The 21360-nt window shown below is 37.9% G+C and overlaps 1 protein-coding gene across 5 annotated transcripts in view; it reads right to left on the bottom strand.

Annotated features, from left to right (window-relative positions):
* Nucleotides 1-21360, bottom strand: part of GPALPP1 (GPALPP motifs containing 1) — a 45393-nt gene that overhangs the window by 17522 nt on the left and 6511 nt on the right. For 4 of the 5 annotated variants that reach the window (XR_013550222.2, XR_013550223.2, XR_013550224.2 and 1 more), the window contains exons 4-8: nucleotides 20483-20591; nucleotides 16870-17001; nucleotides 16254-16418; nucleotides 8001-8099; nucleotides 4655-4873 (exon numbers count right to left, since the gene is read on the bottom strand). Coding sequence is in view for 2 of the 5 variants with exons in the window: in XM_078433486.2 (XP_078289612.2) it covers nucleotides 4655-4873; nucleotides 8001-8099; nucleotides 16254-16418; nucleotides 16870-17001; nucleotides 20483-20591 (724 nt within the window). In the remaining 3 variants the exon portion in view is untranslated. Of the gene's footprint in view, nucleotides 1-18; nucleotides 3491-4654; nucleotides 4874-8000; nucleotides 8100-16253; nucleotides 16419-16869; nucleotides 17002-20482; nucleotides 20592-21360 lie in introns of those variants that run through there. The other variant, XM_078433477.2, reaches the window with a different exon arrangement.

Here is a 21360-nt window from a genome sequence, read left to right as displayed (position 1 = left end):
ATAAAAGACCACAACTCCTGAGATATAGATGAAACTTTATTTGTACATAAAAAATTATACATCAGGAATTCTTTCTAAAAAGTCTTTTATTGTAAAGCTCAAAATGAAAAGATTCAAAGAGGCAGTGTATAGCTCTTTGATTTTGTACATAATACAGTCACAGTTAAACAATTTTTTAAGCCACAAAAACATACACCTGTCCTATAATAGGAAATACATGACCTCTAACTGCATACTTAAATCTCATGATGCCATTCAAGGCCAAAGTAAAATTACTATCATGATAGAGGAGATTTGGCATTGATGTTAGCACAGGCACTATCTCTGACCACTTCTCTCTATGTTAATTCTTCTTCTCAGATACATTAACAGCAAATTGTTTTCTAACAATACTTAGTACCATAGAAGAAGTGAAAGAGACATGACAAGGACTCTTGTAAATAGTTAGAAAACTATCTCCCAAGATCACACATTTCTGAGTAATAATATTAACATTATCCACCCTATGTAAGAAATATAAAGCGTCATAATGTTTGGGGACCAAATAATTTATAGAATAAGTATTAATCTATTCTGGAGCATGTAAGCCTCAGTACCAGGTAAATCTCAACCTCACTTCTGAAACAAGTCGTTAATTCATAGAACCATTAAAATTTCAAGAGATAAATTAAATGTCAAATGGTTGCTACATCCAAACACGATTAAAAACTCTTAGTAAGACCATGGCTTTTTTTTTTTTTTTTTTTTTTTTTTTTTGTGGTCACTAGTGGAAGCAACTAAATCTATCTGAGATGACAATTTATACAGGCAGACAAAAATCATATAATTTCAGATACACTGAACTTAGACATCACCTTCAACAATAAAGAAAGTTGGAGTATCTGCTTCACCTTTTGAACTTAGTATTGCTTTTTTCTTCTCCATCTTTTTTAAAGTTTATTTATTTATTTTCAGAGAGCTTGTGAGAGAAGAGAGAGGAGAGAGCGAGAGAAGCGAGCATGTGTACACGCGTGTGAAGGCAGGGGAGAGGCAGAGAGAGGGAGAGAGAGGATCCCAAACAGGCTCTGTGCTGTCAGCGCAGAGCCCAACTCAGGGCTCAATCTCATGAACCCGTGAGATCATGACCTGAGCCAAAGTCAAGAGTCAGACGTTTAACCAACTGAGCCACCCAAGCGCCCCTCTTCATTTTTAAGTTTCAAAAGACGTCATGGTTCTATAAAACTTGACCAAGAAATGTAGGTAATTAAAAAGTTCTTACTAGAAGATGTCAACAATGCCAATTTTCCTCCAGATGGATGGAGACTTGATTTAATTAGGCTTTTTACCATTTTGGAAGGGGGAGGGGCTGACATGAGCACCTTTGTATCCTGTGTAAATAGCAACTTTGTTCTTTTATTATCAGTGTTGTTATATTGGGCTTAATCTCTCAGAGGGACAAAAAACCCTCTGGTCTGGCCTTATGTTTTATTAAAATTGTCCTCAGGTGGCATGAAAGAGCATTACATCTAAAGCGGCAGTAAGCTGGCAACTTATGGAAGGCATTATGCAGAAAGAAAAGGTTTTTCTTCCTTTTGCTAAGGACAAAGACACTTCAAGGGTGAGAGAAAAAAATAGCAAATATGCAATACAGAAACATCCTATCCCTTTAAGACAAATAAAGCAAGGAAAAGTAAGTAACCAATGGTGACATTTTTACTTTAAAAAATACCAAGTTTCCCTAAGACATAATGTTAGAAATTTATTTAAGGATGAGGAACTGGAAAACATTTCTTCATTTCACCAAGGAAAAAAATATAACCAAATTAAATGAGAGCAATGGATGCTTTTACACAAAGTTTTGTGTTCAGAACGCATTACCCACTAAAAATGACATCTTTAGTTCAATTTTGCTTAGACAAGAAGCTTTTTCGATTTCCTTAGGAGAATAATTCATCTTTTTTTTTTTTTTTTAAGTTTATTTATCTTTGAGAGAGAGTGAGAGCACGCGTGTGTGACCAGGGAAGGAGCAGAGAGAGAGGGAGAGAGAGAATCCCAAGCAGGTTCTGCACCGTCAGCACAGAGCCCAAATGTGGGGCTCAATCTCATGAACTGTGAGATCATGACCTGAGCCAAAGCCCAACGCTTAACTGATTGAGCCACGCAGGCACCCCTAATTCATCTATTTAATAGCAACACTCCTCGAGTAGGCTATAATATCTTACACTGGTATTATAAGAGAGTAAAGAAGACTGATTTGTGCCATAATCTGAACAGTTCACTCAATTTTCATAACGCCTAAAAAAACCCTAGGAATCAGAATTTTTTCCATTAAAACCCCACACTTCCCAGCTAGTCTCTGGTTTGTGTTCTTTTTCCCCACAGAAAACAAAACTCCTTATACTTCATCAAAACTAGGACACAGAACTAGTGAACAATTAGAATTACTCTGTAAGAAAACATAATTTAGAGGACTTGGATTTAGGCCTTAACTATTTAGAATGCTCTATTTGACATTTTAAGAAACAGTACCTAAAGCATTACAAACTAATATACTCTCATTAGAGTGGTTATGATTAGAGTTTCCATTTATATTTTTGTATTCAGGGCTAATTTTGATTTTTTAAAAAAAATATTTATGATTGATATAAAAGATCAGTCCCCAATAAATTAGCTAAAATCTGTTAAATACAAATGGGTTAAGTTAGATCATCTCAAAGCAAAGTTCAAAGACTTAGAAAGCTTTGATTGAGACCCATAGAGACCAAGTCCTAGGCTTCACACTGTTAATGGTTAATGGCATATTTTGTCCCTCAGATTGCCTCCCCTAGAAATACTTTATTAAAGTTGGAAAAATCGAAATAGTTTTTCCTTAGCACATGAGATAATGCAGAGGTCCCTCTTTCTGACTTAAAAACCAACCAACCAACCAACCAACCAACCAACCAATGAAAAAACAAAAACCCAAACAACAAACAAAAAGCCCCGTTTGCCCAAACAAGCAAAATGTTAACAGGACAAAACCTCCAAACCCTCTATTTGTAAATGTGCGTTCACTGGCTGAAGTTTAGAGGGAAAACCCAAATAACTTCCAATTCATGGATTTACTGCAAGGACCTGACACACTTACTCCAGGGCAGGTTAATAGTATCTCACGAGGAAGTCTAAGCTCTTGTGGAGATTTAGCAGATAGTCCTGACCAGACCTTAGAGGGTACTTAAGAGACATCACACAAATTAGGAGATGGAGGGAAATCCTCAAAATAATTACTTGAAGAAAAGCCCACACTTCATCAGAAGCCAAAAGCACATGAAATTCTATTCCACGTAAGAAATACTGACTTTAGGTTTCCACGTGACTTTAAAGGACAAGGTAAAGGACAGCACAAGGTAAGTTTGTATGGTTTTTAAGACTAAAATAATCTCCAATCTTAAACTCAAAACAAAGGAATGAAGGTGGACAGACAGATAATAGAGTATTCTTCAACTTTTCTTCATTGCACAGGGAAATCCCCCTGCAGTAAGAATAAGAAAGTTCAGTAAGTTGGAAAATATTTCTAACTTTAACTATATTTTCCTTTATTATTTTTAAGATTTTATTATTATTTTTTAAAGTTTATTTATTTTGAGAGAGAGAGAGAGAGAGCAGGGGAGGGGCAGACAGAGGGAAAGAGAGAACCCCAAGCAGGCTCTGCGTGACCAGTGCAGAGCCCAACACGGGGCTTAAACCCACGAACTTTGAGATCATGACCTGAGCCCAAATCAAGAGTAAGAGGCTTAACTGCCTGAGCCACCCAGGCACACCAAGATTTTATTTTTAAGTAACCTCTACACCCAGCGTAGAGCTCAAACTCACAACCCTGAGATCAAGAGTCGCATACTCCACTGACTGAGCCAGCCGGGCACTCCTGTATTTCCTTTAAAGCCACAATTCAATATTGATGTAGGTTTCATACAATTAAAAATGATAAAGGTTTTAAGAAGCAACCTCAGCTTTTACATAATTCCTTAATCACCATTATGAGCCCTTGTCAGATTGGGCTATGGATGAAGGATGCAATCATTTTGAACCTTAACTCATAGAGAAGCTTTCAAAGCACTAAACACTTTCTATGATCGTATTTAACACAGAGACTACAAACACATTTCCTTTGTCCATTCTTTAAAAAAGCATGCATATTGGGGTGCCTGGATGGCTAAGCAGGTTAAGCATCTGACTCCTGATTTTGGCTCAGGTAGCGATCTCGTGGTTTATGGGTTCGAGCCCTGTGTCACCGCAGAGCCTGCTTGGGATCCTCTCTCTGTCTCTCAAAATAAATAAACTTAAAAAAAAAAAAAACAAAAAAAAAACCATGCACATTTACCCCAGCCTCAAACCACTCTTTCCTTTGCCATTTCTTCTAAACTAAACTTAAATTTTAGTGTCTTTAATGGCAATGCCTGGTTAGGTTATTATGAGGACAAGGCTACTTTTCCAGTAAACTACATTTTTTATCACACAAGGCTGAATATTAAAAAAAAAAATCACCATTTACTTATAGAAAAAGATTTTAAGGTTTATAATCTACTTTATTATAAAAGGGAATAGATTTTTACATGCAATCATTTACGGACAACAGATTATATAGAAAAGTTCAAGTTCATCAGTTTGAAACTATACCTCACTGAAGTATACTTACTTATAAAAACATACTGCCTTTGCCGTGTGAAAATCTGGTGTTTAGTTCTCTAGATTTCTTTATCAGGGCTTTTTTCTGAGCTTCATCAAACTGATTAACTTTGAGATCCTTATCACGATCAAATGGTATTCGTTCTTGGGGCTTATTTTTCTCTTCAGCAGCCTTAGTCTTTAATTTCTTATGATGAATGTCCATAAGAGATTCTGATCTTTTTGATTCCTGGGGAAAGCAGGAGAGTAGAAGTGAAAATCTTTGTTGGTACAGATTACGGGCAGAATACGATCATGAACAAAATGATTAAGCAGTGATGACGAACACTAGAGAGGGCTTTTCACAAACCCTAACAATTTTTGCCAAAACCAAGACAGCATCTATGAAGCAAATACGTAGCAGGGGCAAATTCAATCAGCCAAAATGAAGGTGTCTACTAACTACCACCACACACACTCACAAGCAAGACAGAGGGGGAACACATGTTTAAGTAACCATAATGAGAAGCATCCTGCGATGTGCCACAAAGTCCAAACCAAGAACACGGCTGAGAGAGGAAGAGCAAGTCCATCGTTGCCTAGGAGACTGGTTAGAGTTTCACGGATGCGTGGGTCTGAGAAACCCGAACGAGCGGACGGGAATAGGAAGGGCCCTGCCAGGCTGAAGCGAGAACAAGGGCAAACCAGAAAAGTAATGGCACGGAAGCGATCAAATTCAAGGCCTGTTCAGGATATACAGTGGCATATTCCATACGCTAACAGAGTTCTGTTCCTTTCAGTTTTGTTCTTTCTCCGACATCCCTTATTTTCTTTCTTCTTAGCTGGGACAGGTGCTTACATTTTCAAATATATCTAGTAGGATGAGGTCTGGGCAAAGGCAACTGGCTTCATCAATTAGAGATTCATTGTAGATGTCTCAGTATTGACTGAAGTACAAGACAGAAGGGCCCTAGACTGAAGAAGCAGGGAGTGGAAAGCAGCAGCAGAGGTAGGCAGTGTAGACCGGCAGCTTGCAAAGTGGGGCACGGGGCATATGCGGGCCCGGGGGCTACAGAGAGTGGATTACACATGGTGGGAAGGTATGGCTAATTTTAAGATTATCCACCCACAACTCTCAACTTCTTCATGTAACCTCACTTCAAATTGATTTGGTTGATGATGCATCTTTTTATCTCTCTAAAAAAAATTTTTTTTAACGTTTATTCATTTTTGAGAGAGAGAGACAGAGCACAAGTGGGGGAGCAGCAGAGAGAGAGGCAGACACAGAATCCGAAGCAGGCTCCTGGTTCTGAGCTGTCAGCACAGAGCCTAACGCAGGGCTCGAACTCGCTGACTGAGTGATCGTGACCTGAGCTGAAGTCAGATGCCCAACGGACCGAGCCCCCCAGGCACCCCTCTTTTTATCTTGATCTCTCCCCTTTTATTATAGCCCTCTGCCATTGAACAAGGGAGAGGCCTCTCAGAATCTCCCTGTAAGAATACTGCCTAGGAGAGCAAGTCTCCATGGTTTCAAACAAAAAATGTGAAATACTGGTACGAGGCAACTGCCTCTGACTGAGGAACTGTAAGCCCAGGAGGGCTCTGTGTTCTGTGTCTGAAACAAATTTCTCTTAAGTGTGTGGTGTCCCTCGGAAATTGATGTTTTGCTTTTTGTTGGAATGATCTGTGTGCAGACACTGAATAGACGGGCAATGGAAGAAAGGGCAAGTTTTGCTTAGCAACCACCTCTCTTCCAGGCCCTACCTTGTTAAAAAATGTGAGAGCAAAGAGGTAAAAAGAGCTCTGTGAAAGCAACAGAAAAAGGCGTTGGTAAGAAACGTTAAAAATGGTAGCATCTTACTTCATCCAGGAGACAAACTCATGATATCTATCTACTTTAGAACTCAGAAGTGCCACTGGAATAATCAGGAACACATCTATTTGGATGGAAAAATGAAGTGAGAGTTTCTGCTAGAAAGTAAGTCTTACTTGGCTGATTTGACAAATCAGAACTGACTTTGTCAATTAGGTTATATGGTAGTTATTCCCTATCAATTGAATAAGCTCAATCTGGAGCTGCAGGTTTTAGCAGAATGTACAAAAGATATTATGTTATTTGAGTATTTATTTGAATTACCACTATTTCCGTCTTCTTAATCCCTCTCACTCATTTCATAAATCTTGGTCAGATCTTTTAGAAAAAAATAGATGTGCAAGTCAAATGCTTTCTAATTCTTTATTTTCAGGAAAATTGAAGGAAATTTAAAACATTCATTAGTTATTGCTAAGAAAAAATAAGCTCTCAATACATGGAGCGTGGAGAAATAGGAACTTAAGTTCTGGATTCAGAAAAATCTGGGTTGCAATGGTGGTCCTGCTAGTTTCAACACTGGTAACCTTGGGCAAACAATTTGAACTTCATTTTATCAGCTGTAAAATGGTAGTAATCATTTTCAAATATTTGGCTGGGGAGGAGTTAAATGACATAATTAAAAAGGATTTAGTACAGTGTCAGGTATATAAGAATCACTCATAAATGCCATGTGTCAGATTTACTGACCATTTACTATAATTTAATCTTCACATTACCTCCACAAACCAAAAGTTATTCTCATTATATAGATCCAGAAAGAAAAATTAAGAAAATAAAGTAACTGGACCAGTGTGAAAAATACTGAAGGAGGTCCTAATGAGTTGACAGTTGAGAGATCATTAATAATTTCTGTTAATAGATCACTATGAGGTTTAAGTAAATAACTCAGAAATTGTTTAAAGAATTGAATGGAGGGGCACCCGAGTGGCTCAGTCAGTTAAGCGTCTGACTTCAGCTCAGGTCATGATCTCACAGTTTGTAAGTTCGAGCCCCACGTCAGGCTCCGTGCTGACAGCTTGGAGCCCGGAGCCTGCTTCAGATTCTAGGTCTCTTCCTCTCTCTGCCCTCCCCTGCACATGCTCTGTGTCTCTCTGTCTCTCAACAATAAATAAACGTTAAAAATTAAAAAAAAAAAAAAAAAAAAAAAAAAGAATTGAATGGATCGCTATAATGAACTTCATTCCATTCTCATCCACTTCTTTATGTAAACATGATTCCTTCCTTCCTTCCTTCCTTCCTTCCTTCCTTCCTTCCTTCCTTCATTAAAGTACAAACTGAAAACATTACATGAATACATGAAAAAATCCTACAAAAAGCCTATAAAAAGGATTTTATATAACTATACATTATACAACAGAATGGAATATTTCTAAGGGCAGATGTACAGAAAAACACTGAGGTAAAAAGGAAGACATATAAAAGAATGAGAAACAAGAAAGAAAATATAAGAAGAGCATTGAAGGATACAAAAAAAGAAAAGCTTATATATTTTATTCTTACTCACATTGTATGAGGACACCTGCTCAGCCAATCTCTTTTCCCTTCCTGACAATATATGTTCTTCATCCTTCTTATTGAATGACTTCCTTGCTTCTTGTGTTTCCTGAAGAATGAACACAGGTTGTTAACACATTACTGAACCATATAGTTAAGGGAAAAAAAAAATACCATTATTTTTACTCAGATTGACTAAATAAGAGACTAAAGTAAGTTTGTTGAATCTTTTCCACTAGGAATATGAATAGAGTTGGTAAGGGATCAGTTCATGTTCTACTCAGTGATTTTCTTGAAAACAAGAAGAAAACCTATTCAGATCAATAGAAAAACTCATTTACTTAGTTGTGTGTGTCAAACTCACAAAGGAGTTTGACAAATAATGATGAATTGTAGGAGAGGAAATTAGGCTTTAAAAGAAATCTGAGAGGGGCACCTGGCTGGCTCAGTGGTAGATCATGTGACTTTTTGAGCTCAGGGTTGTAAGTCTGAGCCCCACCTTGGATATACAGATTACTTAAAAATAAAGCCTTAAAAAAATAGAAAAGAAATTTTACATTATCTGTTTTTAAAAGTAGTAATATCATTCTTGAGGGAAAAAAATAAAGAAAAAGAAAAGGTTTACAGTTTGGAAAAGAAATAATAAAACTATCTTTATTCACGGATGACATGACTATTTATGTAGAAAACTCCAAAGCATCCATGAAAATACTCCTGGAACTAATAAGAAAGTACACTAGATCAAAGCTGCAGGATACAAGGTCAATATACAAAATAATCCAACAACGAACAACTGGAATTCGAAATTAAAAAAAAAAAATTAACAATAGTGTATACACAAGATGAAGTACTTAGATAGATTTCCAACAAATTTTAATTAGAAAAAAAAAAAATTCTAGAGAATACAGTCCCAACCAGGGATGAGAAAAGCCCACATAAAAACAATTTAAAAGCACTGTTCTCAAAGCATTTAAAAAAAAAATTTTTTTTTAACCTTTATTTATTTTTGAGACAGAGAGAGACAGAGCATGAACGGGGGAGGGTCAGAGAGAGGGAGACACAGAATCCGAAACAGGCTCCAGGCTCTGAGCTGTCAGCACAGAGCCTGACGCGGGGCTCGAACTCATGGACCACGAGATCACGACCTGAGCTGAAGTCGGACGCTCAACCGACTGAGCCACCCAGGCGCCCCTCTCAAAGCATATTTTAATATTGTTGTTATCTGCTTAAGAAAACCAAAAAGGTCATCTATAATGTTTATCTTAATAATATACAAAACAGGGGCTCCTAGCTGGCTCAGTTGGTAGAACACATGACTCTTGATCTTAGGGTTTGAGTTCAAGCCCCACTTTGGGTGTGGAGCCTACTTAAAACACATGTACAAAACAACACTGCATTTGCTAAAGTATGTTAAAAACATAGGCATAGCTGAGTTCTTATTTTCTCATAAAAATTTTCCTAGAAAACATGCTTTCGTTTATTAATATTAAATGGAAAATGATATTATGGTAAAATGGCGATAAAAACCTGACCATTTAATATTTAAGAGTTAACAGATCTAATCAAGACTGGGAGGTAAGGTAATAATAGATGTCAGCGAATTTTATTTATTTATTTATTTTAAAACAATGTTTATTTATTTTGAGAGAAAAAGTGTCCGAGCGGGGAAGGGACAGTGAGAGAGGGAGAGAGAGAATTCCAAATGGACTGTGCTGTCAGGAAGGAGCCCAACATGGGGCTTAATCTCACAAACCATGAGATCATGATCTGAACTGAAATCAAGAGGCAGAGGCTTAAGTGAGCCACCCAGGTTAGCCACCTTCTACCTAACATTTAAAGAAGAATTAATACCTATTCTCAAACTATTCCAAAAAACAGAAAAGAAAACTTCCAAATTCATTCCATGAAGCGAACATTACCCTGATACCAAAACCAAATAAAGACACCACTAAAAAAGAGAACTATAAGCCAATATCCCTGATGAACACAGATGTAAAAATTCTCAATAAAATACTAGCAAACTGAATCCAACAATACATGAGAAAAATCATTCACTATGATCAAGTGAGATTTATTCCTGGGTTGCAAAGGTGGCTCAGTATTTGCAAATCAATCAGGGTGAGACATCACATTAATAAAAGAAAGGGTAAGAACCATATGATCATTTCAATAGATGCAGAAAAAGCATCTGAGAAAGTACAACATCCATTCGTGATAAAAATCCTCAAGAAAGTAGGTTTAGAGGGAACATAACCTCAACATAATAAAGGCCATCTATGAAAAACCCACAGCTAAGATCACCCTAAATGGGGAAAACAGAGATTTTCCTCTACCGTCAGGAGTAAGACAGGGTTGTTCACTCTCACCACTGTTGTTCAACACAGCAATCAGACAGCAAAAAGAAGTAAAAGGTATCCAAATCGGCAAGGAAGAAGTGAAATTTTCACTCTTTGCAGATGACATGATATTCTATATAGAAAACCCAAAAGACTCTACCAAAAAACTGAACTGATAAATGAATTTAGTAAAGTCGCATAGTACAAAATCAATGTGTAGAAATCTGTTGCATTTGTATACACCAACAATGAAGCAAGAAAAAGAGGAATTAAGGAATTAATCCCATGTACAACTGCAGACAAAAAAGTAAGATACCTAGGAATAAACCTAACCAAAGAGGTGAAAAACTTGTGCTCTGAAAACTATAGAACACTGATGAAAAAAATTCAAGATGACACAAAGAAATGGAAAGACATTCCAGGCTCCTAGATTGGAAGAACAAATATTACTACCCAAAGTAATCTACACATTTAATGCAATCCCTATCACAACACCAACAGCATTTTTCATGGAGTTCGAACAAACATTCCTAAAATTTGTACGGAACCACAGAAGACTCTGAAGAGCCAGAGCAACCTTGAAAGAAAAACAAAAACAAAAACAAAAACAAAAACAAAAACAAAGTTGGAGGCATCACAACTCCAGACTTCAAGTTATACTACAAAGCTGTAGTCATCAAAACAGTATGGTACTGGCACAAACATAGACACCTAGATCAATGGAACGGAACAGAAATCACAGAAATGAACCCACAAATATATGGTCAATTAATCTTCGACAAAGCAGGAAAGAATATCCAATGGGAAAAGGAATGTCTCTTTAACAAATGGTGCTGAGAAAACTGGATAGCCACATGAAATAGAATTAGCCTGAACCACTGTCTTACACCAAACACAAACGTAAATCCAAAATGGATTAAAGACCTAAATGGGAGACCTGAAGCCATAAAAATCCTAGAAGAGGGGTGCCTGGGTGGCTCAGCCGGTTGAGCGTCCAATTCTTGATTTTGTCTCAGGTCAAGATCCTAAGGGTCATGGGATTGAGCCCCACGTCAGGCTCTATGCTGAGCATGGAGCCTACTTAAGATTCTCTCTCTTTCTTTGCCCCATTTCCTTGCTCTCATGCTCTCTCTAAAAATAAATAAATGAAATGAAATGAAGTGAAATGAAATGAAATGAAATGAAATAAAATAAAATACTCTAGAAGAGAACACAAGCAGTAACTTCTTAGACACTGGTCTTAGCAACTTCTTCTAGATATGTTGCAAGGGAAACAAAATAAAAAATAAACTACCGGAACGACATCAAAATAAAAAACTTCTGCACAGCGAAGGAAACAATCAACAAAACTAAAAGGCAACCTATGGAATGGGAGAAGATATTTGAAAATGGCATATTGGATAAGGAGTTAGTATCCAAAACCTATACAGAAATTATCAAACGTAACACCCCAAAACTAAATAATCCAATTAAAAAATGGGCAGAAGACATACAGATGGCCGGCCAACAGATACATGAAAACATGCTCACCATCACTTATCATCAGGGAAATACAAATCAAATCCACGTGATATTCCACACCTGTAAGAATGGCTAAAATCAACAACACAAGAAACAACAAATGTTGGTGAAGATGTGGAGAAAGGGGAACTCTCTTACACCATTGGTGGCCCGTTGGTGGGAATGCAAACTGGTGCAGCCACTGTGGAAAACAGTATGAAGGTTCCTCAGAAAGGTAAAAATAGAACTACCCTATAATCTGGCAATTGCACTAGGTATTTATCCAAAGAATACAAAAATAATAATTTGAAGGGATACATGCACCCTGATGTTTATAGGAGCCAAACTATGGAAACAGTCCAAGTTTCCAACAATTGATGAATGGATAAAGAAGATGTGGTATATATATATATATATATATATATATATATTATACATATATATAAATGGAATATTGCCCAGCCATAAAAAAAGAATGAAATCTTGCCATTTGCAACAACATGGATGGAGCTAGAGACTATTATGCTAAGCGAAATAGGTCTGTGAAAGACAAACACCATTATGATTTCACTCATAATGCAATTTTTTTTTTTAACGTTTATTTATTTTTGAGACAGAGAGAGACAGAGCATGAACGGGGGAGGGGCAGAGAGATAGGGAGACACAGAATCAGAAGCAGGCTCCAGGCTCTGAGCCATCAGCCCAGAGCCTGATGCGGGGCTTGAACTCACGGACCTCGAGATCGTGACCTGAGCTGAAGTCGGATGCCTAACCGACTGAGCCACCCAGGCGCCCCACTCATAATGCAATTTAAGAAATAAATGAACAAATGAGAAAAAAAAAAAAAAAAGAGAGGCAAACCAAGAAACAGACTTTTAACTATAGAGAACAAACTGATGTTACCAGAAGGGAAGTGGGTGTTGGGATGGGTTAAATAGGTGATGGGGATTAAGGAGGGCAATTGTGAGCACCAGGCACTGTATGGAAGTGGTGAATCACTATATTGTATACACTGTATGGTTAACGAACTAGAATTTATTTTTTTTTCCCTTCCCCCCTTAACTAACTAGAATTTAAATAAAAGCTTAAAAAAAAAGATGGCATCATAAGAAACAAAAATGGAAAGATGGAGAAAGTCTGTCAAAAAGGAAATTTAGCTAAGATCTGTGACAAAAATTACTCATAAACTTTACACAGAATGAAACACACAAGAAAATGAACGGCTCTCCGATACTGTATAGTTTATACCATAAATATGAGTCTGTGGTACTATACGCTACTTTTTAAAGTTTTTATTTATTTTGAGAGAGAGAGAGAGAGAGGAAGAACAAGCCTTCGACAGAGAAGGAAAGAAAGAATCCCAAGCAGGCTCCGCACTGTCAGTGCAGAGCCCGATGTGGGGCCTGAACTCACAAACCATGAGATCATGACCTGAGCCAAAAATCAAGAGTCGGATGCTTAACCGACTGAGCCACCCAGGCGCCTCTGTGGTACTATATGCTAAATATAGTATCCCATAAAATTGAAGGAGTATTAATAATCCTTTTATGAATTTGCTGTAGAACTGAACAAAACACTTTCAAGTACTGAAAAGAAAAAGATCTGAAGAACTTAATCATAGGTCCTAAAATCACTGGGTTGTCTAATTTCCATTTGCTCCATTTTTCTGATATTTTCCTCGGAAGAAGAGTCCCTCCATATCTGGCTATAGGCTAGACATCTATTTACCTATACAGAGGAACAGAAGGAGAGAGAAAAGCACAACTAACACAGACATGAATAAATTCACGTAAACAAGGGAATGTCTTTTCTGGAAACAATCTTAAAGGCTAAATTACAGAAATGCCAGTATGTTATTTTTATAAAACACCAGTTAAGAAAGAGTAGACAGGCACTGCAACACTAGTCATTCAAAGCATGCGGCTTACTTCCACACCACCTCTTTTTTAAAAAAAAAAAAATTTTTTTTTTAAGGTTGATTCATTTTTTAGAGGCAGAGACAGAGCACGAGTGGGGGAGGGGCAGAGATAGGGAGAGACAGAATCCGAAGCAGGCTCCAGGCTCTGAGCTGTCAGCACAGAGCCCAATGCGGGGCTCGAACCCACGAACTGTGAGATCACGACCTGAGCTGAAGTCAGATGCTCAACCAGCTGAGCCACCCAGGTGCCCCCACACCACCTTTTCTGTTGCCTCTTCTGCCTCAGGTGTGTTGGTTCACCTCAACTTTCTATTACAACTCTTAGATTTCCCTTAATCTTCTGGACCAAAGAGAATTTACAATTTTGCCACATGTGCAAGGTAGGGTGCTAAAATCTGGAGACATTACCATACCATCCACATTTTAAGAATAACACGGGGGGCGCCTGGGTGGCTCAGTCAGTTAGGCATCCGACTTCAGCTCAGGTCATGATCTCACAGTTTGTAGGTCTGAATCCTACATCGGGCTCTGTGCTGACAGCTCAAAGCCTGGAGCCTGCTTCGAATTCTGTGTCTCTCTCTCTGAGCCTTCCCTGCACGTGCTCTGTCTCTCTCTCTCTCAAAAATAAATAAACATTAAAAAAAAAAAAAAAAAGAGTAACACGGGGTATTTTATAACCAATTCTCCACTAAAATGAAAACTCCATAAGAAGCTTTTCCAGGGCACCTGGGTGGTTCAGTTGGTTGGGTGTCTGACTCTTGATTTCGGCTCAGGTCATGATCTCATGGTTTTTAAGATCGAGCCTGCATAGGGCTCTGGGTGCCAGCCTGGATCCTATTTGGGATTCATTCTCTCTCTCTCTCTGTCTCTCTCTTCTCTCTCTCTCTTTCTCTTTCTCTCTCTCCTCCTCCCCTACTTGTGTGCACATGTGTTCTCTCATTCTCTCTCTGTCTCAAAATAAATAAGCTTGAGAAAAAAAAAAAGCTTTTCCATTTTACTATTACCTACAACCAAACTGAATGCCTGGCAGAGAAGGTATTCAATTTATAGTTACAGAATGAAAAGAGAAGGTCTCATAATTCTTGGTACTGATGGACAACATAAACAGAGTAGAGGAATGAATGAAGTGTGGAACTATGGAAGTCAAAACTGGAAAGCTATAGCCTTCGGGTGCCAATTACTCAAGCATTCAAATTTTTTTTTTTTTTTTTTTCAACGTTTTTTATTTATTTTTGGGACAGAGAGAGACAGAGCATGAACGGGGGAGGGGCAGAGAGAGAGGGAGACACAGAATCGGAAACAGGCTCCAGGCTCCGAGCCATCAGCCCAGAGCCTGACGCGGGGCTCGAACTCACGGACCGCGAGATCGTGACCTGGCTGAAGTCGGACGCTTAACCGACTGCGCCACCCAGGCGCCCCTCAAGCATTCAAATTTGAATTAAAGGGAGTAAAAACCTTCGGATGGGGTAAATTTAAGAAGTAGTGCTGGGGGTATTTCTAATTTACAATGGTTCATTTCCTAATTTACAGTGGAAGATTTTGTAAAAAGCAGAGTCAATAATGCATTCTATCCAAACTTCTTTTCTTTTTTAGCAAATTATTTAGCACACTAATGAAAATGTTTCTTTTTTTAAAAACGGAGATATAACTGATGAAACATTTTATTAGTTTCAGGTGTACAACATAATGATTCAATATTTGTTATATATTGTAAAGTAATCAAAATAAGTCAACATCCATCACCATATACAGCTACCAACATTTATTCCATTTGTGATGAGGACTTTCAAGATCCACTCTCCTAGCTAATTTCAAATACGCGATACAGTATTACTAAGTATAGTCACCATGCTGTACATATGTCCCCATGAGTTTTATTTACTTCCTCCATTTTGCCTCCCCCTACCTCCAGGCAACCACCAGTCTATTCTCTATATCTATGACTTTTTTTTTTTTTTCTGGTTTGTTTTTTTAGATTCTGCACAGAAGGGAGATCATATAGTATTCAGCACTATCGATAAAAGCATTTCTTGCCTATTTTGACAGTAACACAAAACTTAGTGCACCTGAAGTAAGGTCATTTTGTGGGAGAATCTCTATGTATCATTTAACCTAGGTGAACCCGTGGCTTTAGTTTCATGGAGACAGTATGATGGTGTATAAGGACTAGAGAATTTAGAATTATAGAAAGGTCTAGAATAGAATTATTATTCATTACTAATCAGCCCTCTAATTCCAGAAAAGTGGACCTCATAAAAGTTAGTTTCTCCCTCTATAAAATGAAGTCAGTAAGTCCAGATCTCTGGGTTTTCTTGAGATTTAAATGAGATAATTCATTGGGAAATCGCAAGCAATTGGTGTCACTTTCCTTATTTTCTTTCAGGGAGAAATCTGTATTTTCCCTTTGGAATCATAATTTAAAAATAGTACCTTTAAGTCATCATGCCTTCTATGTTTTCAAAATACAGCCAACATGGGCAGAAATACATGCACAAACAAGCTCTCTCACCTTAGCTCTCCTCTCCCTGTCAGCTGGGGTGTCTGTCCAGACCGATCGATCCCCAGATTTCTCATCGGCTCGTCTCTTAAAAGTTCTGGGCCCGAGACCAAAGTCTTTCATTTCTGGAGGAAGCTCAGTCATCCATGACTCTCTTGTAATTGGTTTGGATGAATTCTTTAAGAGAAGTAAAAAAATCAGTCAAAAAAAAAAGAAAAGTAGCTCAGAAAGTGTTTGTAAGATACTGCATAAGTGGTCATGTTTCTCAATTGAAGCTTTAAGAGAAAGAATTTAATATAAAGGATTATATTTTGTCATATATGTTACAATTACCTCATCCAATTTATTGTTCTTTTGACTTTGTTATCTTTTGCCACACAGAAATTTTTAAATAGGCAAATTTGCCAGTCTTTTCCTTTCCTTTTACAGCTTCTAGGTTACCTTGCTCCTAAGTTTTCTTTATACACATATTGCATATATTTTATTTATATTATTAATTATATTATATTATTATTTATTTATATTGCTTATATACATAATGCATATATTTTCTTTCATCTCGATTTTAAAATTTAGATTTTTAATCCATTTAGCCAATTTCTCAGAGTATAGTATATTTAAAACTTACATCATCTCCTCTGGTCAGTTTTTCTTTCATTCTCTGGGCCCTTTTTTCAAACTCTGTCGTGACGCTGTAGTTAACTGGTCCTTTTGCAGGCATGGGTCCAACAATGTCCTCATCTTCACTGCTATCTGTTTCCTTTTGAAATAAGACATTGCCTTTAAACCAGGAGCAGAGCTATGGGTTATAGAAAATGATCCTAAAATACTTAAAATTTCACTGCAATGGATTACTTAGAGACAATAAGACAAAAACGCAAACAATGTATTGCTGGCTAATCACTGAGCAATGAGGACCTTTTCCTCGCCTAAAATCATTGTTGCACCATGTGCTAACTAACTTGGATGTAAATTATAAAAAAATAAATAAATTATAGAAAAAAATACTCTCATGGTATCAGTAGTGAAGGTGTTAAGAATAACAACAATGACGAGAGCTATTATAAGTTGAAAATGTTCTGACTTAATCCTCACCAACAACCCTCTAAGACAAGGATAACAACCTGCATGATACTGACATGAAACTAAGCTCACCCAGGCGCCAATGGCTCTTGCCTTCTCTCTCCTGCTCTCTTCCCTCCAACCACACTGGACTTCTTTTAAAAAAAAATTTTTTTTTTAATGTTTATATTTTTGGAGAGTGAGTCGGGGAGGGGCAGAGAGACAGACACAGGATCTGAAGCAGGCTCCAGGCTCTGAGCTTTTAGTACAGAGCCCAACACGAGGCTCAAACCCACGAACTGCGAGATTATGACCTGAGCCGAAGTCAGATGCTTAACTGACTGAGCCACCCGGGTACCCTCACACTAAACTTCTAAAGCCCTAACTTTCCTCCTCTCTACATTGCTTTCTCTTCAAATAAGCTATCTGTGCTTTCTGGAACAATCTCTCCTGCCCTCTTTGCTGAGACATCTCCAACTCATCAGTCTTCAGTTTAGACATTTTCTCAGAGACAAAGACTTTTTCTCATTTCTTTAGGTTAGTTTAGATTCCCCTGTCATGGTTCCATAGTATTTTATCTCACCCTTTTTTTTTTTTTTTTTTTAATGTTTATTTATTTTTGAGACAGAGAGAGCATGAATGGGGGAGGGTCAGAGAGAAAGGGAGACACAGAATCGGAAGCAGGCTCCAGGCTCTGAGACATCAGCACAGAGCCCGATGCGGGGCTCAAACTCATGGATGGTGAGATCATGACCTGAGCTGAAGTCGGATGATCAACCAACTAAGCCACCCAGGCGCCCCTTGTCTCACCTTTTGAATCACTCATAATGTTAGATGTTTGTGTAATGTCCATATTCCCCACTACCCTGCAGGTTGATTAGTGTGATTATCTGGGACTATGTCTAACGTACTCATTCATTCAACAAATACTTCCGAATGTCCCCTATGGAGAAGACAAAATCTCCGTCCTCAACATTCTAGCGGGGAGAGGTCAACAATAAACAGAAAGAAGCAGTAACAGATGGTATCTGAGGTGCTGACAGATGCTATGGAGAGAATTAAAGGCCGGAAGGAGAGACGAGTAAAGGGAAGAGGAGATAGTAATTTTGAGCTAGGAGGTCAGAAACGACCTAAGGTGACATTCCAGCCCAACACGGAAGCTCTGAGGCAAGCCACATAGATATCTAGGGGAAGACCACTCTGGGGAGACTTTGCAGAAATGAACAGTCAGGGGCAGGAGCCTGCTAGGCGTAAGTGAGGAGGTACAGCAAGGAGCACAGTGTGGTCAGATTGATGTTAAGAGAGAAAATCACGGAGCTCAAGGAGACATTACAATGTGTAGGGCTCTAGTTTTAATTTTATTAAAAATTTTTTTTTAATATTTATTTAATTAAAAAAATATTTATTTACTTTTGAAGAAGAGAGAGACAGAGCATGAGTGGGGGAAGAGCAGAGAGAGAGGGAGACACAGAATCCGAAGCAGGCTCCAGGCTCTGAGCTGTCAGCACAGTGTAATGGCTCTGTTTATTGTTTTTATTTTTCATTTTTCTTAAGTAATCTCTACGTTTCACATGGGGCTCAAGCTCATGACACCACAATCAAGAGTCGCATGCTCTACTGAGCCAGCCAGGTGCCCCAGGGTTTGGCTTTTATGTAGAGAGAGGAGGAGCAGTGTGATAGTTCTGAGTGTGAGTGACACAATCTGACTTCATTTTACCCAGGCTGCTCTAGCTGCCGTGTTGAGAGGAGGTAACAGAAAAACAAGGTTTAAAATATCAAGACCGATAAACAGATGAACTGTGATTTGACTTAGACTAGGGGAAGAGCAGAAATGGTTGGACTGTGGATGTCCTTTGAAGGTGGGACCAACTAGACTTGTTGACAGACTCATTCCTATGACCATGTGCCTCATACACTGTAGTAGGTACTCTCTAAGTAGCTGTTGAAGGAAGGAGTAAATGACTCTGAAGTTCATGGTCTTAACCACTGCATTATATTTTCCTTGGTAACAGCCACAGTGTAACTGCTCAGTTCTCAATAGAGATGAACATCCAGGAAATTACTACAGAATAACAGACTGAAGAGGTGATCTAAAGCATTAAGAACTGGGCTTAAGGGGCACCTGGCTGGCTCCGTCAGGAGAGCAAGCGACTTTTTTTTATTAAAAAAACAACAACAACACTTTTTTAATGTTTTTTTTTTTAATTTATTTTTGAGACAGAGCATGAGCAGGGGAGGGGCAGAGAGACAGGGAGACACTGAATCCGAAGCAGGCTCCAGGCTCTGAGCTGTTAGCACAGAGCCCGACGCAGGGCTGGAACTCACGGACTGTGAGATCATGACCTGAGCTGAAGTCGGTTGTTTAACTGACTGAGACACCCAAGCGCCCCGAGAGCAAGCAACTCTTGATCTTGGGGTTGTGAGTTTGAGTCCCTTGTAGAGTGTAGAGATTACTTAAAAGTAAATCTTTAAAAATAAAAAACTTAAAAAAGAAAAAAAAAAAAACTGGGTTTAAGCTTTGGCTTTGATTAGTGCAAAGTGTGCAATCTTGGGTAAGTTACCAAATTTCTCTGGTTTTTAGTATCTGTCAGATGGCGGATAATATCTATTTCATAAGGTTGCAGAGAAAATAATATCCATATATGGGGAAAAAGCATTACAAATTATAAAGTACTCTACAAATCTCAGCTATTGGTAAGGACTAGGCCTCTAACAAGAAAACAGCTTTCCTACTTGACTCTAAAATCATTGACCTATTTTTTCATAAAATCATTTAACCACTAGCTTTGTTAAATACGGGTACCAGAGATGGATGGATAAGAACTAATCTCAAGGTAGACCATTATCAAAAAATTCCTCAGCTGTCTTTTTTTCAGGTCAAATCACCATGATTCCTTAAACTTTTCATCATGTTGTATTTTCTGGCACTGTAAACATTGCCTTCAAGGATGAGAAGCATGAATAGATCACATTCTGTCAACATGTAACTGCCTTGTTATTTTTTCATAACATCTCATTTCTGTGACAAGCTTCTGATTTAGTATACCTTATAATCCTAGATTAATGTGGATGCAACTGTGTGCGTATTAGTTACATTTGAGCCAAATGATTACATAGTTATTACTCTGCAAAGTCTTGAGTTTGTTACATCTTATGCTTTAATCAAAAAATTTCCAAACCTCATAGTTGAAATATGATGATACTTGTTGTCCTGGATCATCTCGGCCTTTGTCACTTTTCTGAGTAGATTTAATAAAACCAGGTGGTAATGCAGGACCTATTATAGGCCTGAAAAATAAAATGTACCTTTAACATTCTCCCTGATTTTCAAAAGCAGTTTTTAGAATAAGCGTTCACAAAAAAGAAAAAGAAAAAAGAAACCAAGTACTAACAAATGTTGAAGATGAGAATTTCATGTAACATATTATTTGTATTTTATAACCTAGTATTTTTCTATAGTATCTTAAAAAAATACAATTTTCTCATTTTTATTTTCTATTTGTTAGTCAATGCTAAGATACTAAACCAGTAATTCTCAATGGCAGTGATGTATATCACTTCCTAAAAGAACTCCATTAAATAAAAATAGTATTTTTTAAAAATTCCTTATTAAGAATTAAAGCCTGTGAAGATATTTTTCTATTTTGTGCCTTGGCTTTCAGTTTTGATATTCACTGACCACTGACAGGTGCATTAGGCGTGTTATAGTTATAGTCAGAACTCCTTAAGTATAAATTGAGTTCTAAGAACATAAACGGTGCATGCATACAGAGATGTCGGCAATTTATGGTTACATGTGCCACGGGAGTATACAAATCTGAACACTGTCCTCACTATGGAAGTGCACAAGAATGAAAAGTCATTTGAGACCTACAGACAAAGGAAAAGGTGCTGTGCTAGCCACATTTCAACCAGAGCACTTTTCTGTTTCCTTCAAACAACCCCTAAGTCATTCCATTTTCTGGGTGAGCAAAATAAGGCCCAAGGACACCACACACTAGCAAGTGTCAGTGCTGGCGTTTGAACCCTGGTCTCCTCGAGGCCAAAGTTCATTTTC

This window comes from Panthera onca, chromosome A1 (assembly GCF_046562875.1).
Source record: "Panthera onca isolate mPanOnc1 chromosome A1, mPanOnc1 haplotype 2, whole genome shotgun sequence".
NCBI classification, from domain to species: domain Eukaryota; kingdom Metazoa; phylum Chordata; class Mammalia; order Carnivora; family Felidae; genus Panthera; species Panthera onca.
This window is presented reverse-complemented; position numbering and strand designations above follow the sequence as displayed.